Below are 27892 nucleotides of genomic sequence, written 5' to 3'. Positions count from 1 at the left end.
CCCCCCCGACCCCTCCCCCCCGGCGCGGAGGTTCCGGGAGCGGCTGAGAAGATCCGTTCCTCCCTTCGCCTCTCGCCCCGCGGGGGCCGGGGGTGAGTATCAGCTTCTCGGTATCCACTCCGCTCTCCCCTCTCCTATCTGCCGCGTGGACAAGCCGTGAGCCCCACGGGGGACGAAGTGTGCGTCGTCCTATGGCGTCCGGGTGCTGCTTGGGGGGAGGGGGGGGGGCGAGTGCAGAATGGCGGCGCCTTCTGACCGACGGCGCTGTGCTGCCTTCAGAGCCCGCTCTCTTCTGAAGGCTTTCCCCGCGTTGTGGCCCCGCTCCTCTGTGCTCATCCGCCTTCCTCTTTTTTATTAAACCTTTGTAGGTCGTTTGTGTACGTGTGTGTTTGTTTTGATCGATGTTTTGTCGTATTTTACCTCTAGGATCCCCCCCGTTCCCCCCCCACACACCCCAACCCCCATGAAGGCTCTGAGGAGGGTGGGCGCTCCCAGAGCCGTTTCCTGTCCTCACAAAGCAGATCCAGCAAGTTATTTCCTTTGTAAACCCTCTGTGTATGTGTGTGTTCCCAGCGCTTCATCAAGAACAGATTTCCCACTGACATCAGTATTTCTGCTGTTTTAGGTGACTGGGAAACAGCAGCATCTCCACAACGTGATACCTGGCCTTTGTTACATTGACAGTTACAAAGCATGGAAGATCCTGTTTATTCCAGCATGGTGGAATCTATTTGTCCCAGCATAGTGCACAAATTCCTTCTTTGCCTCTGAACGTTTCTATTTTCACATTACCTGACATAGACTGAAAGAATCGAGGCGTGTTTTAAAGCAAAGTTTTTCTACGCTGGCATCTGATCCGAGCTACCTTAGAGGAGCATCCTGCCTGCATGGACAGGGCAACATTTGCCTGTTCCACCGCCTTTTTTCATGACTACAGCAGTTCGGCTCAGGGCACGTTCTCCACAGGACACGTTGACTTCATTGATAAAATCGAATCATTCACTTATTCGGACTTTTTTCGGGATTATTTGATTCCCAACCAGCCCTGTGTTTTCTCAGAAAAGTTCACTGATGGCTGGAGCAGCAGGAGGAATTGGGTAACTTGGGGTGGGAAGCCTGATTTCGATCACCTGCTGCAGGAGTTTGGTAAGTCGTGGCATTTTTAATACCTCATTGAAATGAAGGTAAATGGAATGAAGGTAAATGGAAACAAAATTTGTTTTGTTCATTTAAAAATTGAACCACTGGGCAAAACAAAATGATTCTACAAACATTGTTTCAAAGTTAATGCATCCATTTTCTATACTTTCTGTTTCACTCAGATTCTAACCTTGAATTTATATCCTTAATGAAATAAAAAGTTTTATTAATTTATAGAGTCCTAGAGTCATTTAAGTTGGAAGGGATCTTTAAGGGCCATCTGGTCTAACTGCCCTGCAATAAACAAGGACATATACAGGTTGATCTGGGTGCTCATAGCCCTGTCCATAACCACTCCAATTTGTATACCTGCCTGACTTAACTGTGGGAATAGCCCAACGTGTACTGAATGGACAAAAGAAAGCATTATCCATTTATAGTGAAAAATCTCAGAACAAGTCATTGGTCTGTAAGCTAATGATTTATTTAACGTGTATCAATTCTAAATAGTGCAGTTTATTAAGAAGAAACTGAAGATCACTTGAAGGCAGTAAATGTGATCTGAATCATGTTTGCCTAGAACCAGGAGTGAGTGCAGTGCAAGCAATTGTTGCTTTATGAATTTGGGCTGTACTTAGCATGACAGTGTCCAGGCCTTAGAGGTTTCTACAGTGGAGAAAATTAAAGGAATTCAGTTTCAGCACCACAGAATCATTGTGGTTGGAAAGACCTGTAAGATCATCTAATCCAACTGTTCACCGACCACAAGTATGTATTGCCCATTCAACCAAATTGTCCCAATTGTCCCAAATCAGTTATTCTGTTCATCAGTATTTCTGTTCCCGCTTGAGTTCAAAGAGTTTGTATTTCAGGAGAGGCTATAGTACCTGTGGCCAACTGTGATGTCAAGGAGTACAATTCTAATCCAAAAGAGCAGCTCCCCCTCAAGGAGTATATAAGTTACTGGAAAGAGTACATTAAAAATGGCTACCGTTCATCTCGAGGGTGCCTTTATCTGAAGGACTGGCACCTGAGCAGGTAAGAGAGCACTGTGAAAACCCCTGCATGCCATACACAACAGCGAGCCTTAACACTTGTCTTCTTATTGCTCAAGTGTTCAAATGCTGACATTGCTGTTTGTTAGCACCTGGCCGCTGAAATGTCAGTCCTGTACTGCACTGTTCTTGGGTACTGTATACAGCGAGTCTTAAAGAGATCACTGTTTCCTGGTGGAGCTCACATTCTCCAGCACTTGCCTTTCCATTTGTCTTTTAAATGAGCGTAAGCCCTGCAGGAACGATGTGCCTGTACATTTGTCTTTTGTTTACTACTTCTTAAAAAGAAGGGTATAATCCTTTAGTATCCATTTTGTTTTCTGCTAACCTTCCCAGTCATTAAATCTCTTCAGCTTGTGCAGGCTTTCCTTTTGCCCTGCTGCTTGTGAGATGCTTGCATTGTCCATGCTTGGCAAGGACTATTATATCTTTTCACCTAAAACTTCCTTCTTAAATGTGTCCTGTTTCTAATCCAACTTCTTTGTTTTCAGTTCTGTTTTTCACTTTTGAATGTCCTGTGACTTCTGATAGAAGAAATTAGTCAGTGTCCACCTCCCCTTTTCTGTTCACTTAACACAGGCTCCAGGGCTGTGGCTTGCTTCAGAAAATCTGCATGTATGGCTTTGGTGGGAAAAGGGCAGCATGTACTGTGAGGCCAGACACTTGTTAAAATTCTACAGCCTGGCTTCCCTCCTAGCCCTCATATCCTCAATCTGTCATCTGGTTTGACAACCAGTCTTGCAGCCATCTCATCTAAAGAGAATGTGTTTATTAGGGTCTGTCTTTGCCATAATTAGGATTCTCCTAAGTAGCTAACCTTCACAGCTTTCCTGGGAGGCAGAAAAGCACACATTGTAAATGGAGCTTGGAGTTGTAAATGAAATAAGGGAGAAGAAAACGAAGTATTAATGGCCTGCGAGAGACCTAATAGATGTCTGCTTCTAGATTTTGGGAATTTAGGTCCAATATGTTATATCCTCCTAGTCCAATATGTTATCTTTTTAAGAGCTTTCCCAGAGCAAGATGTTTATACAACTCCTGTGTATTTCTCATCTGACTGGCTGAATGAATATTGGGATGCTATAGCTGTGGATGATTACCGGTTTGTCTACATGGGACCTAAAGGTTCATGGTAAGACAGCTTGATTTCTGTCATCTTTACATACATCTTTTTTTTAAAGGGTATTATCACACTGTATTTAAGGATATCATTTTGCTGCAGAAGAATCATAGAATCATAGAATGGCCTGGGTTGAAAAGCACCACAGTGCTCATCTAGTTTCAGCCCCCCTGCTGTGTGCAGGGTCACCAACCAGCAGCCCAGGCTGCCCAGAGCCACATCCAGCCTGGCCTTGAATGCCTGCAGGGATGGGGCATCCACAGCCTCCTTGGGCAACCTGTTCCAGTGCCTCACCACCCTCTGTATGAAAAACTTCCTTCTCATATCTAACCTAAACCTCCCCTGTCTCAGTTTAAAACCATTCCCCCTTGAAAAATGCAGCCATACTGCACAATGCTGTATCTGAACCCAGCAGTCTTGTTTCTCAAGCAGATGATTAGTTTCTGGATGTGATCTGTCCTCAGCTCAGGTGTTTTTGCACTGCAGAATGCCCCGACTACAATTTCCACAGAATCTGTAAAATTATCAGCTGCCTTACAAAATGTTCCAGAGGAGAAAAGCCTTGGGGAATCATCAGGCTCTTGTGATTTGCAGAGCCAGCAGAAGCCTTGGAGGGGCGCTAATGAGTTGGTCAGGCATTTTGCAGGTGAAAGATTAAGTTGAGCTTTGGTGGTACTTCCAGTGTTCCCAGCAGTTCACATCACAGGATCTGCTATTGTTGAGAAACTTATATTACAGATTCAAAATTAAATGATTGAGAACTATGGAGGATATAAAATACTGCAGTATTGTAGTATGTTGATACAGTGGTCTCTTAATACTTAAAACAGTTAAGATTAAATAAAGAAGACAGTTTGAGATCAGTTTTCCACAGTAAAGGTCGACTTTTATGTGTTCTTGCAGACATGAATTTAGGCACTGTCTTTACTTAAACTTCTGATTTGTCCCGCAGGACTCCATTCCATGCTGATGTCTTCCGTTCCTATAGCTGGTCAGCTAATATATGTGGGAGAAAGAAATGGCTGCTCTACCCCCCAGGGCAGGAGGATTACCTGAAAGACTGTCATGGCAACTTGCCCTTCGATGTGACTGCACCTGGTCTTCAGGACAGGAGTGTTTACCCTCGCTACAACCAAAGCCAACCCCCTGTGGAAATTGTGCAGGAAGCAGGGGAGATAGTTTTCATCCCCAGTGGATGGCATCATCAAGTTTACAACCTGGTAAAATAACCAGTGCCAGCATTTTCATAACACAGAGAGATAATCAGGCTTGAATCAGAACAAACTTTAATTGCCACAGCATTTTGTGGATGCTAAAAGTCTGGGCTACCCAAATTTTTTAGAGAGATTCATAGAAGAAAAGTCTCTCAGTGACTACTTAAGATGATGTCTAATAGCAACCTTGAACTCAGAATCTCTGTCACTGTCTGCTAGAAAATAGGGAAGTATAGAAATGGAAGATGCTGTTGGCACTGTGTTTTCTTATGCACTTCCTATTAGGTGCCGTTAGACATTGAGAAACAGGATACTATTAATGTAAATCTCAGGTTCTAATTGTGAATTGTAGATGACTGTTGGAAAACACTAAAACATTTGTCTTCATGATTATAAACCAAAAATAACAACCTTGTTCCCTACCTCCCCCACACCACCAACCCCAACCCCCACATCTTTGCCTCCGTGAAAGGCTTGCTCAGACACAAGAGCTACAGACACTTTCCCATCCAAACAGGGACACTTGAAAGCAACAGCCTTTCAGCACAGTGATGGTATTGGTGCCAAAGAAGCATTTCCCTTGTTGAGGGACACGCTTTTACATTTTGCAGCAGTGATGTTACAGCTGTTCTCTCACATTTTCCTACGTAGAGATTAATAATTCTTTAAACTGTTCCCACAGGAGGATACCATTTCTATTAACCACAACTGGGTGAATGGCTGCAACGTAGCTATAATGTGGTGCTTCCTGCAGGATGAATTAGCAGCTGTCCAGAGAGAAATCAATGAATGGAAGGACCCTATGGATGACTGGCACCTGCAATGTCAGGTATAACAATATATTGCTGACTGCCTGACTCTTCACTAGAGGGTCAGGTATTTCTGGGGCACATTGCAACACCTTATTAGAGCTCTGAGACACACAGTCTTTAACCTCATACCTGGAATGAGGATATGATTCCTAAGCATACAGGAACTGGTGACAACTTTTTTTCTTGGGAAACAAAGTATTACTTCAGTATGATAAGGAAAAGCTTGTGTCAGTGCATATTTGCTATGTCAAGGAGATTAGGATGTTGTCTGAAAACTAATGCTTCAGCAGCTCTTCTTCAATTATTATAGAATCCTAGAATGGCCTGGGTTGGAAAGGACCATAATAATCATTTAGTTTCAACCCCCATACTGTGTGCAGGGTCACCAACCACCAGATCAGGCTGCCCAGAGCCACAGCCAAGGTTAACCTATCAAGGTCAGCATTGGATCTTTCAAGGATCAATCAGTAGTAGTTACTGTCCCCTTTTAAAAATATAGGTGCTTTTCCACTTAAAGAACAGAAAGTAGAAGACTCTTACACAGGAGAACTGGTTTCAATATCATTCATGATGGAAAAGCAAATCCAAAACCAGAAAAATTAAGGTGAAAGTGTCAGCCAGCTTGTGTCTCCAAAGATGATGCTTTCAGAAGGCGTAATTAATGAGCAGTGTTGTATCTGGTATGTTCCCAAAGTCTTAAGTGTGAAGCAGACATAAAGTTTATTTCTAGAGGCTGTTACTGCTGCTAGATTGATACCTTCCAAAAATAGTTTATAAAAACAAAGCCATTTAGTAGCTCATAGAAACGGTGTGTTGTTCTGGGGGCTAGTGAAGTTTCAGGTCAGGTAAGGAATTTGAGTGCCATCAAGGAACTGCAACAAATAATGAGCTATTAAACATGGTTACTTGTAATCAGTAGTTAGTAGCTTGATCAAATCAGTCCCTGTAATTCTTACTGTACACGAAAAAGTTGCTTCCATTTCAGTACTGTTTTTTCCCCTAGCTGATCATGAAATCTTGCACCGGTATAGACTACAAGGAGTTCTACAATTTCCTCAAAGTTATTGCAGAGAACAGGATTTCTATCTTGGAAAACGGCCTCGATGATGAAGCTTCAGCAAAGAACACTCCGAAAGCTGCCATTTCCACCTTGGGTATGCTCCATGCAGTGTTTGATTTAAAGAGGACTGTGAAGGTGTTAACATCTTTAAGTGCTAATGAAGATTTCAAGAAACTAGACCTGACCTCGCTTTCTCCATCTCCGGAAGCACTGCTCCATCACTTGAAAGCAGCAATAGACACAGCACTCCTCTAACTTCCTACCTATTCTCTTATTTGTAAAATGAACCTTTGGGTAAATTGGGTGTTTGTAGAAGAATGACTCCTCCCTGTTTAATAGCTGTTGCAATTCATGTACAAAGAGCCTTCCTATAGAGTGGGGAGAGAGTATATTCCTAAGATGACTGAATAGTTTTTAAATTTACAGCATTGGAGTATCTGGAATAATTAGGAATAAAACTCTTAGGTAATGGGGGGGGGGGCCCCCCAAGCATTGTACTCTGATAAATGAAGGCCTGCTGATGAGTTTGAATTCAGGGAAAGAGGAACAGAAATTCTCTGTGGAAGAGCTTACATGTGGCAGAGCTAAACACTGGGACTGCAGTGGTCTGCAGCATACTGCTTCTGCTCAAAGCACTGTGTGCAGACAGCCAACCTGCACTGCAGGCTCCAGCTAAATCATTGCAGATCACAGCTAAATCACTTTAAGACCTGTCCTGTTTCCAGCTGTAGCTTAGGCTTTTTATTGCTTCCCCTGAAGCCTAAGCTGTCTCAACAGCTGTATCTTGGATATGGAAAAGCTGACTACTGGTTTCTTACACAGTGGTATCTCTAAAGCTAAAAGTCTCAGGTATGCTTGGCTTTCAGGTTGCTCCAGGGCCTGCAGGACTAAATTTAACATACAAGGAAGATCATAGAATCATAGAATCTAAGATGAAGTCCTGCTAGCAACTCTATCATTAATAATTTAACAATGTGAACCACTCAAGCTCAAAAGAGGCTTGAATGTACTCCCTCATTTCTACACACTATTTCAAGGCACAATATTTTATCAAGCAGAGAGACTTGATGAGTCAGGGAAGCTAGCAAGTAACCTTGTACTATTTATCTCTTTAAAAAGCCATGCTTTTAACAACAAATAGCACTACTGCATGGTTACAGAGCACAATTTGCTACTGAATGCTACCCTTGTGCTAAAGAGCATTTCTAGTGAAGTATTCCTCTTGCTTTTACTGGTTGGCAAGAAAGCCTAGAAGCACAAATGGCTGCATACTGTTACATTGCCCCTTTAGGGCTCACTTGAATTATTGATCAAGAACTTCCTGAATTTTTAAAGAGAGTTGGTCTTAAGAGCAACAAATAAACTTAGTAGGAGTCATCAATAGGCTGAAAAATCTCCTTATTTTCTAGATAATCCTGTGGACTTTGTACATGCTTGCATTTTGCATGTCCTATTTTGTAGTAAGTAGAAGTTCAGCATTTTGAGTAGGAAATGGTACTTGAAAATAAAATCAATATCCAAAGCATGGAAAAAAATGCAGTATAGAGAAAACAGACTTTTTAAAATACAGTTGTGACTACATATCTGTGATTCAGCCTTCTGGCACAGTGTTTATTTGAACTGAGAAATAGCCAGTTTTAGGCAACTGAAATGAAAGAGTTCACAGCTGTCACTTCTGTGTGTTTACATTCTCAAAGACAGGGAGCTGGAACTTCTCCATATAAGAGTGAGATCTCAAAGATAAGAAACAGTATTTTAAAGCTGATGATCAGTGTACTGGTAGGAAAGCATGGTTTTGGTCTCGTGTTCCCCAGTCTCACTGCATGCTATATAACTGGTATTGGCACCAACCACTTTAAACCCATGGAATCCACTGCAATTTTATAAAGGTTTTGCTTAGCTAAATGTTGCTTTTCACTTCATGTCAATGCAAGTCAAGCTTTTACACTGAAACCACTATCTCAGCATATCAGAAGATAGGACAACGTGGTAGGGTAGCTAAGAGGCGTTGAAATGAAGGAAGGTGAGTCACTGCCACTCACTCACTTTCTTTTCCCTTGCACTGTCTCAGCACCACAGCATCTTGAGACCTGAAGACATGGTGACAGCTCTCCTTTGTAATGCCTGCTAAGGTTTAGAGAGCTCAGTGTGAGACAGTGAGGAAAAAGAGTTTAATTGCAGCCAATTAGCCTGAAGTTTAAGCTACATTCTCCATACTGATTCTGCAGGGAAAAGGGTTTACTGGTTCAGTCTCTCTTACTAATTTGCAGTTCAAATTCTTCCATCCCCATGAATAATGAAGGCAGTAAGAGAGCCATAGATCTTTGAAAGTTAAAAAGAAATAAAGGACATTCTCACAAGAATCTGAAGACAGCAATGAGGTTGAAAGAAGAAAGTATGCAAGCCTGGAATCTCTCAAAAATGAAACAGTTTTATTTAAATACAGTTACTGTAAAACATACATTATGATACTCTTACACCAATATATTAACTGTTGTAACCAGTGTACTATTTATTAAAGCATAATACTTATGACAAACAGGAAGAAACAGTCTGTAGAGTTTTGATTTGTTTTCCCAAAGTCACAGACCTGGACAATTTAAAAGTCAAAAAGGAAAGGTAAAAAAAATGCACGTTAAAATCTATTTCAAGAGCTTTAGCTCTAACATACAATTCACACATTAGTACTTTCATCTGAGAGTAACAGCATATCAGAAATCCCTTTACCTTTTTTAAAGGCAGAATAAAAACTAGCCCAATTCTAATCTGATTGTGCCCCGCTGGTGCCAGTGGGAATTCTGTCAGCACAAGGCTGAGCATCTAGGAAAACTAATGCTTTTGCAGCTCTGTCAGTGCAGGAGGCCAAATGTTTCTATGTGTTCTCTCACCAGTATTTGAGATCTCTTAGCTTTTAGGGACACAAAAGCCCCTGCAGAATTAGAAAGCAGCACCAGCATTTTCAAGGTGCGAGCGTGATATCCCTGAGATTTAATAAGAGTCTGCAAAGTATAAATTTACATTTAGAATTATCTTCAAACAGAGAAGTTAGTCAGTAGCAGCATTACGGTGCAATGGAGAGGTACAGAATTTGGCAAAGGGAAGAAGAGGAAGGATCTTCCTCTTAGGAATGCAAAAAGAGCCACCTCACTCCAGGAACAGTTTGTTCAGGAGTACAGAGATAGTCTCTCTTATCCATCCCACATTTCTACCATCCAGGGGTCTCATTGCGATGACTATTCAGGCTTTATTTAGTAGAAAGTGGTCAAATGATCTCCTTTTATGTCTGTTTACCAGTACAAAACAAGCACAGCAACTGAGAGAACAGCTAAATGGAGTTTCAAGGGAAAGAGGTGTATTGCTGTTCTGAGGAAAGTGAAATCAACAAGGGCAAAAGAAACCTCCTTCACTTTCCAACACAAGCTGAGGTTGCATAGAAGGCTTTCAGCTCACAGCACTTGCATGTCTGTGCTTGATAATTGTACACAGTCTAATAGAAAACCCAGCAAGAACCCCTCATCTGAGAAATAACAGTCCTTTTTTAAAGGCAGCTGGAGCAGCAGTGATTGGATTGCTTCTTCATCCAACAGTGTTCGGTCAAAGCGTGGCAGGGAGGAGCCTCCCTGCTGGTTCTGGGGCTCAGGAGGTGTGAACCACATGGCAGTTCTCTCTTTGGTGGAGTCTCATCTTCTGTATGTGTTCATAGCATGACTGGGCAAGGAAGAGAGCAACCCATTAAGGAAAAGTTTTGGAGCTTTGGAGCCAAGTTTTTGTCTCTTACACAGAGTGAAGCTACAATGCCCCCCAAGGCAAGATAAAAGATTAAGTCCGCATATTATAAATTAATGATAAAAGTACTCTCTTGACTAGAAGGAAAAATAACCTGTGCTAGGCATATAAGCAGCCCTCTAAAATTAAATGAGAGTAGAGAGCATCAGCGTTTCTGCCATTCAACAAGGGCTTCCCTACAGCACCTTGTAACTGCCGCTGTTAAAACTCATTTTCTTACCTCCAATGCTGTTAATAGAAAGTCATACAATCCTCCTTGATTGGTGGGGTCCATCAAGTCTCTGATCAGATGGATTTCAGCTCCCAGGTGCTGTATTCTGAAAAGGAAAGAAATACCACAACTAGAGCAAATCTCTGGGCACCAGAACTTACAGACACGTGTCTGAAATCTGATTATGGAGAGACAGGTCTGGAAGTCCATTGCTCATCCCTTGTGCAGCACCTTGATCTTCCAAAAACTGAGTCCCTGAAATATTCTGGCATGACAGGATCTCAGCAAAGATGCCCAGTCATTAGAAAATGTCAGGTCCTCCATTTCGTGCACTCAGTCTCTTCCTCTCCTCCGTCATCTACAATCAAGAAAGCTGCCTAGCATACAAACCTGGATCACCCTACGGAACTGTAGCAAAAGAGAGGAAAAAAAGCTTCTGGGTTTCAAGATTCAGCTCCAAGTTTAAACATTTCATCCTTTTTTTGGGCACCAAGAACATCCAAGTCAGTCAAGGACTTGGACTCAAACTTGCCAGAATAAAGAAAGTGCAGTTTCACTCTACTGGATGTAAGCAGGTTCCTGCAGTTCCAGTAAAAGCAGCACAGACACAGCCTCTTTGGCAGAAATCTTATATTTACAGTCATTCCTACATGAGAAAAACCTAATTACTGGATGGTCAGTATTCAAGACTTTTCTAGTCTCCAAACTGAACCACAGTGCCACACTGAGAACAGAAAAGTGAAAAGATTTCTCACAGGTTTATGAGGACAGGGAGTAGTAAACCCTTATCTGTTCACTCTCAAAATATAACACCAACCAACCCATCAGCCTTTCTACAGCTCTTTCAAACCCCTTGAAAAAGAAATCAATAGGACTAACATCTGCAGGAGGGGTGGCAAGGTAAGCAGAGCACATTGCTTGCACATTTGCACTGCAATGGAGGTGATCAGACTTCTTCCTTCTGAAGATCTGTTCTTCCTTCACATCTCTCTCTCAACCCAGTGTGCAGATAATTCCTGTGATGGCCTCAACAGTTGGCCTTCAAAGACTTCATATTCCTATTTTTTGTATAATAACCTTGGATACCAGTCAGACTGTATTTCTTATGACAGCCCTGAACCATTCTCTTGGACAAGAGATGGACACCCAGGAAATCCCTAACCATATTATATCATGACCAACACTACTAGACCTTTGGTCAGACTGTACGACGCAAGAACCCAAATGCATCTCAGCAGAATGCACATTAAAAGACAACCCCCAACTTTTTCATTAATGTTATTTTGCTAGGAATGTAGAGATGCCCTTTCTTGGATTGAGTCAGTACACAGCCATGGGACTGAGAAGTGAAAAACAGCACTTACTTAGCTCGTGATACAACATACATCAGGAGGGGCAAGAGGTCATCCATAGGGAGCTTGTAATCTTTCTCCACCACTCGGGACACAGTGCTCTCTATCTCCTCATATGTCTTCTGGAGGATCAGCAGCTTTTCCCGGGGATCCACTGTGGTGCTATCAGTGCAAAAACAGCTGTGTCAAAGATGTTTTCACACACAGGTCAAGAGATAAAGCAGTAGCACTTAACAACATAAATAAAAAAAGAACCAAGCAGTCCTTCCCACTACAGAAAAGAATATACTGATCATCTCAAATGGCTGCACCAAGAAAAAAAAATCAGCAAGGTGGTACCAGGAGGCATCAACAGGGTCCAGGTGAACCTCAAGTCTTCCCAAGTCATGAGCACCCTAATGCCACCTTTCATTTTACCTGAGTCACTCAAGTAAAACTTTAGGGTGTGGACTGAATCTCTTTGGGCAACTCTATCAAGAAAACTGCTCTTGCAAGGGAATAATACAGGTAACACATTTACAAGGTTGCTCACTACATCCTGAAAGGTATATGCTGACCATGCTGCTTTCCCCAGTGAAAGCCAAGTCACCATGGCTTTCATGACCAGGCTCTAACCACAGCTAGAATACACAAGGACCTGAGAATTTCCATCTGATGTCACTCTCCACACTTTCCTGTACCATTTTATCTTCATTCCCATGTGTTGCTGCAGCACTATTCCCTAAACTGGCCCTCAAGCCAATAAATCAAGCAGAGCTCCTTAAATCAATCTCTGCTTTTCTAACTTCAACATCTTGGAACACCATACTGGCCAGATATCCCTCACACAGCACCATCCATGTGCCCAGAGCAAGAGGTTCTATCATGACCTGGAAAATTTCTATGGAAGAAAGAAAGAAAGAGAGTGAGAAGTTAAAGATGGTGACTTACATCAACTTCTGCAAACACTCTGTGGCAGATAAGAAACACTTGTCTTTGATCAGGGACCGCCTCTGCAAAAGAGACAAAGAGTTGTTCCTGTGTCAGAGCATCTCTCCAAGAGCCACCCCATGCCTCCTCAGTGCTGGACATATTTACTGCCCAAAGAGGGCAAAATAAAGCTGTTTTATACAGTGTCACTGCTGAGAATTGGAACTGTAGACATTTAAGTGTGTTCCAACTCAGATGTCTTTGAAATAGCCACTAAGCAGAACACTACAAAGCAATCCTATGCAGAATGCATATTCCCACCCAGGGCTATTGATATGCAGTAGTCGTAAATCATAACTAAATCATCACACAACAGCTCGCTATGACTTCTGAGTGCAGGACAGGGCCTTTGTGCTTACTTAGGTGAAGCTCTATCATTGGCTGGCACCAACATGTAGCTCCACATTATCTCACTAACATGCTGAATTTTGCTTTTAGGGCTACCTTCTTACCTGGTTGGTTGTCAAGGTGAGGTCTTTAAGAGGCCAGAGGTGTCTGAAATAAGATTACAGAAATGAAAGGTTTAGAAGGCAGATACCTATGTCTCAACTCCATTCTCAGTCAGTATTCATTGTTAATATCTCCTATTGAAAGCCTTACAGGTGCAACATGTTGAGTTCTCTACTCTCAACCACATGGCTACAGAAAAAAATAGTAGCTCAGACTCACTGACCTCAACAGAGGGTTGATTTTATTTAGATGGAAACCTAGGAAAGACTTCAGTGCCAAAACTAACAATGGATCAAGAAACTAATACATTAGTTTTGCTATACATTCGTTCCTTTAGTGCCATCAGAGCTTACCCTAGCTGTTAGCTTCACTGCTGATATCAGTAGAATGCATCCTGTAGTAATAAAAGGTCACTTACTTCTGTACATCCAGAAACTCTAGCAGCTTGATGTCAGGAAATAGACTTAGGTCCACAATCCCTTGACAGTAGAGGTCATCTTCCCTTTCATGATAGAGCATGTAGAGCATGAAAAGCTCAGGGTAGAAGCAGGGCAAGATCAATGGAAGGACCACACTGTATGCTTTCTGGTCGCTACAGCAGAGAGAAGAAAAGGTTAGTCCTATAGTGAAGTCTATAATCTCGATATGACTAAAAACTACACAGCTACACAGGAGCCAACATAAGAAACAACTCCTAAGACTGCAAAATCTGCAAAGAGCACTTGTTATTCCTTAAGGAAGAAAGAACAAATTTCATAGGTAAAGCCTTTTTCCAGCTGCTTACCATTCCATCAACCCTTGGAATTCACCCATCCCACACAGGGATGACTGCAGATTACAGTGAAAAGAAATCCAGACCAAGTTTGGACAGCTACAAAAACAAACAAAAAAAACCTCTACCCACCCCCAAAAACCCAACACTTCAGTGTCTCCCACAATTACTCCTAGCTTCCTATTCTAAGAATGTTGTGTCTTCTGCCTTTTCTGCCACATTTCCTGCACCATGCTATCTCCAAACCTGACTTTTTCCTCATCTGATGCAAGTTAACTTGCAAGACTGTTTTCCATGCACCTCCAAATCCCCACACTTTTATTCTTCTACAGTACACAATTAGGAGAAGTTGCTCTCCTGCAAATCACTGAAAGGTTTGAACTCACAGAGAAAAGTGTGAGAAGTAGACCTGAGTCAAATGCACAAAGGCAATCATATTAGCACTTACTGCATTTTAGAAGACACCTCAGAGGTTCAAGCAGCCTAAGGTTAAACAGTCCATGGTGACACATACCTTACCTCTCCATCCACACATTTCACAGGCACTTGACCTTTCTGTTCCAGTGCCAGATGAAGCAAGCCCCTATAACATAAGCAGAACAAAGTTATATTTGTCTGAAGACGTAGTTTGTGCCTGTAGACACTCTGTTTTCTTCTACATTGGAACCAGTGTTTAATAGAGCTTTACAGAATGATTTCTGGCTCCGGGAGCCATTCTCTATTAGCAGGCTACGTATCACAATTCAAAAGCATTCTCCATTACCAGCAGAAGTTGCCAGAAATGAACAAGTGCTTTAAAATATAACTTCTGTTCAAGGAAAATTTGGATTTTGTGTTGAGGGACATGGTTTAGTGAGTACTATTGGTGATAGGTGGATGGTTGGACTGGATGATCTTGAAGGCCTTTTCCAACCTTGGTGATTCTATGATTCTGTGAAATCTAGGACAATCACTCCAGAAATCCTAATTAGTCTTCATTGAGAACCATCTGATCGTATCCCTACTTAAGAGGAATGAGGTTTCGTCATCAGTCACATGATATAGTTCTCTAATCTATCTATGAACATTAGAATATGGTCATATCCTACTCTGAAACAGTAGTTTGGGCTTATCATGATACTTCAAAGCCAAAACTGCCTAATAACAAAAAAGGACTGGGGAGATATTGCCTGGTTTTGGCATAGATGCATCACTGCAGAAACCTTAGCCAGGTGCACAGCAGAGCAAGCCGGTTCTCTCTCCCACACTGCACCTGAAATGTCTTGAGTTGTGAATGAAGCTTTCCAAGGTATGCATTGAGCTCAGAAACTCGTGAAGGTTCACATCAACCACTGCTAAGGTCATCAGCCCTGCTGTACTGTTCACGAATGCAGTTTCCCTCTACTACTCCATTTCACAGCACCGACATACAGCAGATGAACTGAGTCAAATCTGACTAGTTCCCATCAGACTGCTCTAGGACAAGTAACTCTTGCTGGCAGCCTTCCTCAAGTACTCAAGGCTACACTGATAAGAAAAGAGCTTTTATCCAGTTTTTTAACGCAACATCTTATTCAAGTGTAGTTAGAAGCAGAGCTAAAAAAATATTCAAGCAGCAACACAGCCCCAGTCATACCTTTGATCCTGTCCTTACGTACCCACAGGCACAAGCACATGACTGAACAACCTCCATTTGGAGTTACTACCCACACCAGCCAAACCTCAGCGACACGCTCACACTGCACGTTCTTAACTCCTGTTGAGGCACGTTAAGCTGAAATCATTTTTCACTCAAATATAGATATTGAGTACCACTGCTTGCATGCTTCAGTACACATTGCTACCTTGTTACTTATCTGGCTCATATTTATGCTTATCTAAATATAATATAAGTTCTATAAGCGACTGCTCATTAAGCAGCCATATCTCAATGATGTTTAGTCACTTTAAAGCCATACCCCTTGGGTTTGTGTACTGAGCAATGGATGTAACACACTTCCAAGGCCCATAAGAGCTTAGTTAACGCAAGGATCTCTTTATCCAACACTGTTTTGAAGCAGGTCTCCCGAAAAACGTGATGCAAAATAAAACTGTCCTGACATAAAGGAATTATCCCTATGATGTATTTCATACACTCACTGGAAATGTCTCAGACCACTTACTGGTAAAACTCCCATATTTTCTTTGCATAGTACTTGACTTCCTCTTGTGCCATGGTCAGCAAGTGTCTGTTGGCCCCAATCCCAGAGTAAGTTGCCTGAAAAGCTATTGTCAAGGCCTTCAGCAGCTTTCCCAGTGGATGTAGGGAAGATTTCAGTGCCTGATGATAGAGAAAAATGAAGTTTTATAAGCCACCAGTAGAGGAGAAATACTGAAAAGGAACCCAGCTTTCCTTTGTCAGCAAAGGAGAACAAGCCTGGAAAGACAGATTATATTTTTGGTCTATTTTAACTGCTAAAAGCCCACTCTCCTTCCATTATCAGAAATAAATACGCTTAGCAGAACTCGCTGCTGCGATGACCTTTGCTGTGATATGCAAAAAAGGGCAAAGGCTTCAAGGTAAGCTTGGGTGAGTGAAAAACAAGAGTTCACAGAAGTACATCAATCATTTCCAGCAACTGGTTATTTCCTGACACTGTTTGAGAACCAAGAATAAAGCTTTGTCACCACTTTCCTGACCTGTACACCTGCATATAAAATTAACGTCCACAAAACATGGCAGAAAAACCTCTTCTTCACAAACTTAGATATTCACACACATTTAAGACAAGATTCTTGATGTTGCTGACTGTACTGCTGCTGCTTTCTATGAGCACGTAGAAGTTGTTAGGACTTCTGTCTGTATTCAGTGGACAGACAAATCTTTTTAAACCTTACCTTCTCTAAATAGCTCTGTAGTGATCCCAGCTCATGGTGCTGGACAAGCTCTTCAAGAATATCTTCTGTCTTCCAGGAAACATCCTCAGACCCCCTGAAAATATGGGCAGGTGAGGGAGAAAAGCCATGTAGGCAAAATCCCTATTGGTACCGCAGGTGGGACACCAAGGGGGTTAATAGAACGGAAGGAATTGTTTTGTCTACACAAATGGATCCTCCGTTGCAATGATGGCATGCAGTACTCATACCTTTGGCAGAAGAGGTATTCCTGAGATTTCCGGAGCTCCTTGCTTGTTTGTATGTGGAATCCTGTAAAAGACTCCTCCATTTCTTCTTTGCAGCCCGAATGGATGAACTCCAGGAACTGGTCGTAGATTCCCTTCCACCTCTTCTCTACCGGGAACTCCTTGAGGCCCAGCTGACTGCACAACATGACATGGCAGAAGGCTTTTTTGAGGAAGGGTGCAATCATTTCAGACTTCATTTTCTAAATATGGAAAGTACTCCAGAATGAGAGATCAATGCAAGAACTACGGGAGCAGAGAAGGTCACTAGTGCCCAATTGGTGATTCAGACAAAACAACTTCAGTCTGTTATCCTGAATTCAGCCTAAGAGAAAATAATTCATGGTGCATGGAACACTGGTAATTTCAAACTTTGTTGATTAATTGATCACAGGGTTTCTGCTCCACTCAGGAGTATTCCTAAGGATAGAGAGACTTTGCTACCTCTTTCCTTTGCTACCTTCTTTGCTTTTCTTTCTCTAAAGTATCAACTAGAAATATTCAGATAGGAGCACAGAGGATCAGAAGAGGAGAAGGAGATATATTTTAGCAACTCAGCTTTGCCTGTATAGCTTCAGGCCTGTCGGTGCATGTGCCAGTGTATATGCAGAGAAATGTGTGCACACATCAACAAATCACTTCCCAAACTCTCTCCAGACTGAGGACGGGAGTATCGATGGCCAGTGGGAAGACAAGGGCTGAGCATCTGTTTTCTGCTTCCCATGTGACATTGAGATTAATGATAAGCTGCGCTCTCCTCTCCTCCTCCCTTCCCTGTATAAACACTAGATTTCACCCGTTTTTTCAGGCAAGGACTGCCTTCATCCCTGTAGGGACTGATCCAGGGCTCTTTCAGGTGTTGTCAAAATACAAGCCACAACCCAAGAAATCAGCTGGTTTTGCTCACGCTTTGGTTATTCTCTCATCCAGCTGCTCGTTTGATGTATTCAGGATACCTTGCGTCTGAAGGCCTTGGCCCGATTTATTAGTAAAGGTGCCCTCCAGAATAAAGCCATTGGCAAATGACAGCTTTCCCTGAAAAAGAGAAATACGGGATTACTGTGCCAAGATCTCATTAGCAAGAGGAAACAAGCTGGACTAAGCCCTCAAAATTCTCTTTTCCACAGAGTCAGCTCCTGAAATGGTGACTAAGAACAACTTCCAACACTGACGTGTACATTTTCAGCATTCAGAGCAGTAGTATCATTAAGGTAACAATCACTGGAGTAAACACATCCCCCATACTGAGTGACACATGAAGGACCGTGGAGGTGGAAGACCACCACAATCACAGAGGAAGATTTTTGTATTATATTTGACAACAAGAAGCCAGTATCTTTGAGTTATAAAATCTTCTGGCTTGAAAGACATGAACTGAAACTTCTCCTCTATTTTTCCACTGCTTGTTAAAACCACAGGCAAGTTTGGCCTCAGAGATAGAGGGAAACATAAGATAGTCACCATAAAAGCTTTCAGAACATTTGCTGCTACCAAGAAAAACCTTAAATTCTCTGGGGCCAATACAGGAGAAGGCAGGCAGTAGCTTGATTGAAACTTAAAAGGATTTAATTAAACCAAATTCAAAGTCAAACAATATTGAAACAAATTTGTCTTCCAAGGCAAACCAGAAATCCTTACTGCTAATAACAGGAGGTGTTCTATCTTCACGTAACAAGCAGATTTTTCTAAGCCAACCACTCAAACTAAACATTAATTTTGGAGGAAGCTGCATTTAAACACTACAATCAGTCTCTGCAAAATTCACCCCAATGCCTCTAGCTGAAGAAGATTACGACAAATGCTTCCTCCCCTGACAAGTCAGTAAATGATGGGGCTGATTTGCAGTTGTTACCATCCCTCATCAGTTGTTAACGTCAGCTCAGTCTGATCTGACCACACACTTCCCGTCAGACTTGCCATACATTCCTGTAACAAGCTGGAGGACTCGTTTTCCCTGCAATAATGCAATTAGTGAACACTTTGACTAGATACTTTGGTTAAAGATCAACTGAAAAAAAATGCTGGACGTGTGAACGCAGCGGCCAAATTGTAAAATCAAACTTCCAAGATCATTCAGCTGTGTTAACACCCTGGTTATGCTAGCATAACACTGGTACTGTAATTGCGTTTTGTTCTCCGCACCATTTCCTGTGCTCCTGAACCACTATAAAGGCTAAAACATTTGTTATGAGAGTACAGCATCCTAACTGCAACTGTGAGATGTGGCTAGAAGTCTCCAAAAAACAGCAGTAACAACTAAAAAAACCAAACCCTCAAGTTAAAAACAATACAATGCCCAAAGCCTTTGCCCCACGCTGCTTGAAATCTCCCTGCTGCAGCTTCCATTTTGTGAATGAGGGATAACAGAAGAAACAAAGCAAGATATAAGAAAAAAACAACACAATAAACTGTTATTTCATCTCAGCCTTCCCATACAGCTGCTTGCTTTCTATGAAACTAATGGATTCCCCAGAGTTCATACCCCCTCCCTCCAGAAAATATGTGCTCACCTTTCCAACAAATGTTAGATCTTGCGTGAAGTTTCCTTCATAGACTGAGTCATCTTCCAAGAGCAGGATCCCAGAACCCTTCATTTAAAAGCAAAAGTAGTGAATTCATGATGCTAAGTTCACACTTACTACAGTTAATCTAGAAATGACCACTGGCTCAAACTTCCTTATGGGCTGCAGATTCTGAGAATCCTTCTGAAAGCCCAAAAAGTCATATGCAACTTTAAAGAGAAAAGCAAGGAGGTGGTCTACAGACAGCCCAGTAGGCATCACAGCATGGAGGAGATGTACTGAGTAGCCAGGTGGTTTTAAATGACTGTACTACTACAATTATTTCCCTAGAGCAAGGAACGAAAGGTAGATTACTGATCCAGAGTGGTCACCAAGAATTGGGATATGGATGAACTCATGGTCTTCCCAGTCCCATGACCTTCCAGTGACTCTAACCAGCTGTGTCATTCCTTGTAAACATGTTAAGAGAAAAGAGGAAGGCGGCTGCCATGTAGGATTAACTTTGTCCTTTGCTGTGCAGTCAACAGGGCATTAATAAGCTTCTCCTAAGCACTCATAAAATGACTCGCTCCATTGCCTCCCAGCTCCCACGGCTGCTTACAGTAGCATGCATTTCAGGGAAAGAACACAAAGATGCAGAACAGACACAGGATAACTTATGCCAAAGGGGTAAATACTTCTCGCTAGGGCTTGGCCCAAGGTTTGAGCCCAGAGGTTTAAGTGTACCCACACCAGTCAGAAAATGTGGTCACTTTTAAAGCTGTAATACATTTTCCACTGGAATGGTTTTCTTGATGGAAAGTGCCCTTTTTGGCAGAAACAAAAGGTTTCCAGGGGAAGCTTCTTGGCCCTTCCAATTTTCCACTAGGAAAACTGAAGCGATTGCTCCCCACTCGGAAGCCTTGTGAAGTTAAAGGCGACTTTGGCAGCTGGTAGTTCAAAAGACAGCTTTAGTTCGGTTCCCCCACAGATGGAACTTGAATGGAAAGCCTTTCCAACGGTTTCCATGCTAAAGATTTTGTCCTAATTTGTTGTAAGAGGAGGGAAGTTGTTTGCTTTAAGTGCGCATTTTTCATGAGAAGAAATACTTCTACTTCCAAGCCAGCTCTCCCATGACAGTTCCTCACACCAACATCTAACTTTCAATGTACTAGAAAGACAACTTAACATAGGTATGCTCACACTGGCAAAGTAAAGACTTAATTTCCAAATATAATATTTACCAGCACAGCTTTTGGAATGTGAGTTCAATTCTATAATTGGGACCTGATGAACAGCTGAAAGGCTAAACCTACAAGTGTCTTAGCATGAACAAAAGGTGACAGCCTCACTTTTTGTTCCTACCTGTACTTCATGAAGGTGATAAGAATCACAAGGCTTTATCTAGGCTTTGTTCTTCAAAAAACAGTACTGTAGTAAAATATCAACGCTTAATTTTCCTGCCTTCTGTTTTCCCTCAGAAATTAACTATAAAATGAAAGCTTAATCTAGTCTTTGATGGAGGGATTCCATGTCGCATTACCTTGATAGTCACTGCAAATAGATACTCACCACCATTTTGTCAGCATGAAATGTCCTTTGATAGCAGACACCTGACTGGGTGACTACAATGCCTTGTCCATGTCTGTGATCATCAAGCCACGTCCCTATGTATCTCTCCCCTCTGAAAAGCAAGAGAAAAAAGATGAACTTCTTCCTTGATTCACTACATTTTAGTCAATTTGATGCATCACATACAGAGGCTAGGTTTACCCAATACAGTGCTCCATGAAGAATAAAAGCCAGACATTGCACAATTCCAACTCAGATTCCCCAGGAGTTCAAGCTGTATAGCAGAGGCTGAACACATTCCCCCCTTCATCCTCAATCTCCCCTGTCGGAACATGAGGCTTTCCTCATGCCAGCAGATGGGGAATACTGTCAGGCACCTAAAGCCATTTCTGATCCATGCTGCCTTTACCTGTCCTTGTCTTCCCACACTCCATATCCATTCTTCTTGTCATTTTCCCACTCTCCCGTGTATTTAAATGGATGCTCAGCTGAGAAGTTCTCCAGTATACCAAACCCTTGACGCACATCGTCTTTGAAGTAGCCTTTGTAGACCATATCATTCCCATACCTGCAGGGTGCAGAACAGACTAAGACAGTGCATATTTGGTAGCCACTATAGGAGTAGGAAGACAAGAAAATGAGTAGATTATGCTAATCTTCCTGCTAAACACTGCACATATTTGACCAGCAGCTCTGGAGCTTGCAGTGGTTCACTATTAGGAATGTGCATCACCCAATTCAATCACTCCACAGATAGCTTTCAGTATTATCTGAGGACATGCCACTTAGGCCTGCAATTGTCTTGGGAGAGGCTGCTCAGTCCTTGACCTCCTGCCAGCCAGGTTCCAGTGATTGATTACTAATAAATCCAGGGTGGGAGTAGGTCAGACCAAGCAGGAAGCCAGAATTGCCTTCCCCTTCCTACTCCCACCAACCACCCCTTCTCCTGGGATCACCCTCAGAGAAAAAGAGCTTCTCAGAGCTCTAGCCATGCTGGACAACAGATTTTGTTCACTGCTACAGAAGAGAAAACACTTAAGCTAAGCAGAGCTGTCATCTTTAATGGTCAATATGCTTTCATGTTTTACACTACACAGTAACACAGCATCGTTCAGTTGGCTTTAAGTTCCCTAGTGGCTTCTACATGTGCTATAAGCTGTGTTTTATTTGTAAATAAGGCATTTTATGTCCTCGTTTACGTCCTCTCTGTAAAGTTTAGTTCAGACAGCACAGTCAGATGAGAGAGAGCAAATGCTGTGCGGGGCTGATTGCACACCATGCACTCTCTACTCTGCAACAACAGAAGCAAACGCCTATGACAATCTCACTTATAGGACACAGAAGATGTTCTGTTGGGTAGTGACAATGGTTTTAGCTTGTGGGGAAGCTCTTACTATTCTAATATTCAGGGCCGATGAAGAAGCCATACTACCCATCCCCAAAATAAAAGCAAACCAAGCCAAAACCAAAAGCCGCTCAGGCCTGAACTAACTATCCTGGGTTTTATACTGCAACTGGGCCTTCCACAGAGATGTGGAAACACTTCAGCCATTGTACGTTGAGTTCCCTTTTCCCCAGAGTCCATCTTTGGCTTTTACTTACTCACAGATTCCATAGCCTCTCATCTTGCCCTCATACCAGTGGCACTTATAGCAGTCGTACCGGTCTTCAGATCGGCGAGGGACGAGGCATATTCCAAACCTTCAGGGTGCACATGGTAGAGGTCAGCATGGCAACAAGCGATTCAGTTGTACTGGACAAGTTTAAAAACTAAGAATCTGCTAATGAGATTTTATATGGCTGGGGCTAGTTTTACCTCTGACACTAAACTAATGAACTGTTTTCTTAACCTCAACTCAATAAATGTGAGGTTTTTATTTTCCTTTTAAAAATATCATCTATTCTGGCACTCATTTAGAAATAAGATATCTTAAAAGTCCTACTTTCAGAAAGTTTTAGGAAATAACATTTGAATTTTGTAGTATGGTTTCTTTCCTTTGGAGAAAAAGGGATTTAAGAGAAGTTCTAAAAGATACTTAAAAGTTACTTTCCAAGGTATTTTATATGAACTATTTCATTTAGATTTAGAGATCAAAGCTGACATTCATCCAATTAGATGAAGATATCTCCATCATAACAGATCCTCTGCATTCTCTCCTTTTCTTTTTGTAGTCATTGGCAATTCATTAAGTTTTAACACACTAAGTCTATTGCATGTGTCCAAAATCAGACAAATAAACTGGGCTGTTAGAGTATGTTCCTGTATGTTCCTCAGCCAAGTAAGCAATCAAAGTAGTTAAGTTTTGTTTATTTTTTTTTTATTAAGGCTTACCCATGCTCCAAGCCCTCTTTGAAATCTCCAACATGGTTGCGACCATCACGCCATTTCAATGTCCCCCTGCATTGTGAAGCAAGCATTACATAAAGGTAATCACCAGCATCATTCACAGTTGAACATTAATCATCAAGGCATAACCTAGAGATTGCTAAATCAAAACATTTCCTCTGGGGACAGACAGAGAGAAGTTCTTCATGCACCTTGGACTGTACTGAAAAACCTTTAATACTATAAGGTTTTCACGCCCTAGAATAAGCTGGAAGTATCTTCTTCCAAATTCCCTTATCTCAAAAGCATTTTTTAGAGTTGCTGGGTCGCTCATTTAGGACAATGTACATGATCCTTTTGTAATTACAGTATAGTATGTGATTAGGCCAGCTGAAGTTCCAGCATGGCACATCCCTGTAGGCAAGTCAATGACAGCATGGCCCAGAAATTCACTCTAACAGATGCTATGAAAACAAAAGAGACAAGCACTGGCCTAAAGGGATCATATCTTTCCATCTGTTTTGTGCTGGGGTTGTAGAAATGATTACATGAGATAACAATGCAACAATGAGACTAGAACAGTCAGTGCAATGCATGCTCAAATTATTGCACAGACAATGCATGTCTGTGAATGAGTTTCCTCCAACTCCTCATCTCCCCCTCCACCCACACCCCCTCCCTGTTTTAAATCTTGCATCAGCCCAGACACAGCTGTCTGCCTACAACCAAAGACAATACAAGATGGTGCAGTACCAAAGCCATGACGCATTGTCTTGACTTTCATCAAGGATGTTGTTCTAAACACCTACACAAGACTGACTTTTTCGGGTATTAGCACACAGCAAAGTGGGCAGATCAATTTACATACATTTAAAATACATCTCCTTTTGCTTTGCTAGGAGCGCAAACCAAACAGAATGCTAACTCCAGCCACAGGGACAGTTCAAGCTATTCTCAGTGGGACTGTCTCCTTCCTCCACTTCAAGGCATCAGAATTACTGGGACAAAATGGCAAAGAATGCATTAGTTATAGCTGGAAAGCCCTGATTTGCAAAACCACAGCCTTCTGCTCGTGTGCTTTGCCATGCTGGTCTCTCCCTCAGAGTAAGACAAGCCATCAAGTCCAGCTTTGATGTCCTGTAACCCTGTATTAGTAGCAAGTCCCATGTAGGAGCAATTTCAGCAGTGGGAAGGAATGCCTAGCATCCAAGCAATTAGTTCTGCCACAGGTTTCTCGGGATACTTCAGTTAAGTCACTCGATCTGAAGCAACGGAGATAATCCTTCTTCCCAACACTTCTCCAACCCTAAGACGTTAAGAGACGAAGTGCAAGGGAAGTGCATCTCTGTGCCTGCACACAGTGGTTTTCTAATCTCCGTTGGTAATGCATGTGTTGGGTAAGGTGGAGTTTATGTAAAGGACTGCCTCAGGCTTAGCTCTACTCCAAACACCTATTTAATGCTGATTTGAAGCAAGGCAGTAGCTGTTCCAGAAAAGCTCTGAGATCAAGCTTTTGATTCCAGAAATTCTGATTATTTTACGGCTCTTTTAAAACAAGTCACTACACTCTTACGGCTTCAACAGAAACAAACCGTGTAAATAAAAAAAAATAAATAAATCTGTGTCAAAATTAGGAAGTATACAACTTCCATAACAATCTGTTTTAGTATCTTCAGATCTATCTTTCCTCAAAGAGATTTTAGTTGGGACCGTTCAAACCTTTCTTCCCCAAATAGCTCCCTTTTGGCCAAGCTATTTCTTAAACTTGGGTAGGTGTAGTGAGCAATTCTCATGTTCTAATAGATTTTCATACCACAGGGAAAATTTTTTTGCTTCCTTACAAGCAACATTTTGATAATTGCTTTTTTTTTTTTTTCTTTGTCATGATGATAGGATTTTATGCCTCAGGCTGAAATTATAGTAATAAACATTAGCTCAAGTCTAACTCCTAATTATAAGCACAACCCAGTGCAGTGCCTTCAATGCGATCATTACCACATTAGGGGCAGCCTCTACAATTTACTACATAAACCAGTGTAATTAGCAAGACATCTACTATACAGTAAAGCAGATGGTAGGCCTCAAGCTTTAATCAAGCCCTGAAAGCAATTAGGTATGTCTCAACTGCCCTCTGAATTTGTCCTCGGCACCAGATTTCTCTGTGGAAGCAAGTGATGCATGAACCAGAGAAACCAGCACACCCTGGGAGACCACCAGCTCGTAGTTTGTGTTCCTGGCAATTAGAATGGGATGGAATATTCCAGCCATGTCCATAGCCATTCTATGAAGTCCTCAGCAGAGGAGAGACACAGACCTGCTGAAGCACGTCCAGAAGAAGGCCACAAAAATGATGCAAGGGATGAAACATCTCCCTTATGGGAACAAGAATCATAGAATCATAAAATCACGATGTTGGAAAGGATCTACAAGATCATCTAGTCCAACTGTCCCCCCATTACCATTGCTACAACAAAAGCTCAGAGCTGGGGCTATTCAGTCTGGAGAAGGCTCTGGCAGACCTGTTAGCAGCTTTTCAGTATCTAAAGGAGGATATAAGAAAAAAGGGGTCTGACTATTCCTCATCCTTGGAGACATTCAAGGTCAGGCTGGACCAGGCTCCAAGCAACCTGATGGAGCCGTAGATGGCCCTGTTGATTGCAGGGAAGTTTGACTAGGTGATCTGTAATTATGACTGTCCCTTCCAATTCAAACAATTCTATCATTCCATGACCTATATACATCCATCTGTGCATCCACTGGATCAGTGCATTAGTGTTGCATCATGACATCAGCCCAGAAGCTGACTGTATCCTGGGCCATATCAAAAAACGAGTGACCAGCAGGGTGTGGGAGGTGACTGTCTCCCCCTGCTCTGCCCTCATAAGGCCCCATCTGGCATACTCAAGGCCAGGTTGGACGGGCCATGGGCAGCCGGAGCTGGTGCGTCATTGGAACTAGATGATCCTTAAGGTCCCTTCTAACCTAAGCCATTCTGTGCTTAGGCCATCTTTGCATAGCCATACTTGCATGTTCTTGCCCAGGAAAGGGGCAAAAAGGGCTTCTTACTTGCCATGAGGCTTTCCCCAGTGCCATTCACCCTCATAGGACGCGCTTTTGAACTTGCTCTCCAGCCTGAAGACGTAGGTGAAGAAGCGGCAGGATGAGGGCTCAGTGCCTTCTCCAGTTTTACCCCACAGGGGGAAATCTCGCTTCCCATTCAAAGCCTGTCGGATGGCTTGGTTCAGCTTCCATTGCCAAACAGCCTAGGAACAGAGGAAGAGGAGCGCTGAAGGGAAGAAAACAAAATGACTCCCTACAGCAAGATATAGAATCACAGAACATTCTGGCTTGGAAGAACCTCCCAAACATCACCAAGTCCAGCTCCTGGCTACATGTGGCACCACCCAAAACCAAATCCTACGTCTGAGAGTGGTGTCCCAATGCTCTGTGAGCTCCAGCAGTTCAGGGTCGTGCTCACTGCCCTGGGGAATTGTGCCATGCAGAGGGGGCAGTCCCTTCCCTCACCCAGCAGTGGTTCAATTAATGAAGAAAAAAATTAAACAAAGGCCACAAAAATCACAGACAAAAGGTTTCAGCTACATTCAAGCAGCTGTAGGGTCCAATAATCTGTCTTCTAATTAAGAATTATGCTGCTTAATGGTATGGAATCATAAAGTGGTTTGGCTTGGAAGGGACCTCAAAGATCATCTGTATGTCAGCTTCCACTTGGTAGGCAACGTTCTGATCCCACTACAGAGGTGCCATTCTCTCTATGCCATTTCCCTATTTCAGAGCTTGGTACATGGTATCTTCAGGTGGAACAGAAAGGCCCTGACCACTGCTAACCTTCATCTGTGGATCTTTGGCGGTGAGAACAAACGTTTCTTCTGGGGTTATAATGCGGAGTCCATACCTGTGAAGCAAAAGACATTTTGGGGACTATGAAAAACCTCAGTCAAACAGAAGTTCATTTCTCTTCAGGAGCTAATACTGTTTTTGCAGCCAATTCTTCTTTCTGAGGAAGTAATCAACTAGTAAACCCATCTTTGTTCTCTACGTCTGCAGCTAAAACCATTTCATTACTAATTTATTTCAATATGTCAGCAAATACCAGCAGTCCAAGTCCAAGCTCCTGCAATCCCATTTGAGAAACACTGCAGTTGCCTGTGGCCCCAGAGAAACCCCACTAGGTAGAAGGAAGCTGATACAAAACTTTGAACCATCCTTTCAGTTTCACAATCAAGTAATTAAGTTGAAAACTTCCCCCACACGCATCTCCCAGAGGAGAATTTCCCACTTACGGTCCCGGAGCTGATTTCTCCCTGCAGGTTTCATCTACCCACACAAGCTTCAGATCAAAGCTCTGAAAGCTGTTTCCCTGGAACAAAAGGGAGAAGACATTATGTTGATAT

The 27892-nt window shown here is 42.4% G+C and overlaps 2 protein-coding genes across 7 annotated transcripts in view; one reads left to right on the top strand and one right to left on the bottom strand.

Moving 5' to 3' along the window:
• Positions 1–9: 9 nt before the first annotated feature.
• Positions 10–6867, top strand: JMJD4 (jumonji domain containing 4). 2 transcript variants are annotated; one of them, XM_042889348.1, is made up of 7 exons: positions 10–92; positions 626–1146; positions 2013–2178; positions 3202–3327; positions 4268–4535; positions 5212–5358; positions 6345–6867. In XM_042889348.1, exons 2-7 carry the CDS (start codon positions 888–890, stop codon positions 6654–6656), a joined length of 1278 nt encoding a protein of 425 aa, XP_042745282.1. In that variant the 5' UTR covers positions 10–92; positions 626–887; the 3' UTR covers positions 6657–6867. The 2 variants fall into 2 exon arrangements, with proteins under 2 accessions (XP_042745282.1, XP_042745283.1); XM_042889349.1 differs by lacking the exon at positions 10–92 and adding an exon at positions 235–364.
• Positions 6868–8814: 1947 nt separating this feature from the next.
• Positions 8815–27892, bottom strand: part of ALS2CL (ALS2 C-terminal like) — a 42948-nt gene continuing 23870 nt past the window's right edge. For all 5 annotated transcript variants that reach the window (XM_042889344.1, XM_042889347.1, XM_042889343.1 and 2 more), the window contains exons 8-26: positions 27782–27858; positions 27327–27393; positions 26547–26743; positions 23487–23552; positions 22757–22855; positions 21564–21722; positions 21155–21266; positions 19592–19669; positions 17989–18116; positions 17046–17219; positions 16798–16891; positions 16083–16240; positions 14456–14524; positions 13588–13761; positions 13172–13214; positions 12681–12742; positions 11763–11912; positions 10408–10504; positions 8815–10109 (exon numbers count right to left, since the gene is read on the bottom strand). In XM_042889344.1, the coding sequence (XP_042745278.1) occupies positions 10038–10109; positions 10408–10504; positions 11763–11912; positions 12681–12742; positions 13172–13214; positions 13588–13761; positions 14456–14524; positions 16083–16240; positions 16798–16891; positions 17046–17219; positions 17989–18116; positions 19592–19669; positions 21155–21266; positions 21564–21722; positions 22757–22855; positions 23487–23552; positions 26547–26743; positions 27327–27393; positions 27782–27858 (2076 nt within the window). In that variant the 3' untranslated portion in view covers positions 8815–10037. The remainder of the gene's footprint in view (positions 10110–10407; positions 10505–11762; positions 11913–12680; positions 12743–13171; positions 13215–13587; positions 13762–14455; positions 14525–16082; positions 16241–16797; positions 16892–17045; positions 17220–17988; positions 18117–19591; positions 19670–21154; positions 21267–21563; positions 21723–22756; positions 22856–23486; positions 23553–26546; positions 26744–27326; positions 27394–27781; positions 27859–27892) is intronic.

Source organism: Lagopus leucura, unplaced genomic scaffold (genome assembly GCF_019238085.1).
Source record: "Lagopus leucura isolate 7727_CA_CO unplaced genomic scaffold, USGS_WTPT01 Super-Scaffold_100157, whole genome shotgun sequence".
In the NCBI taxonomy this organism is placed as follows: Eukaryota; Metazoa; Chordata; class Aves; order Galliformes; family Phasianidae; genus Lagopus; species Lagopus leucura.
Note: the sequence above shows the minus strand (reverse complement) of the source record. Positions and strands in the feature narration are given on the sequence as shown.

What these genes read in the sequence shown, in the direction of transcription:
- JMJD4 (XM_042889348.1), top strand. Translation starts at nt 888, where the DNA reads ATGGACAGGGCAACATTTGCCTGTTCCACCGCCTTTTTTCATGACTAC. An exon ending in ATCATCAAGTTTACAACCTG is followed by an intron (nt 4,536 to 5,211) that starts GTAAAATAACCA and finishes CTGTTCCCACAG; the next exon opens with GAGGATACCATTTCTATTAA. An exon ending in ACTGGCACCTGCAATGTCAG is followed by an intron (nt 5,359 to 6,344) that starts GTATAACAATAT and finishes TTTTTCCCCTAG; the next exon opens with CTGATCATGAAATCTTGCAC.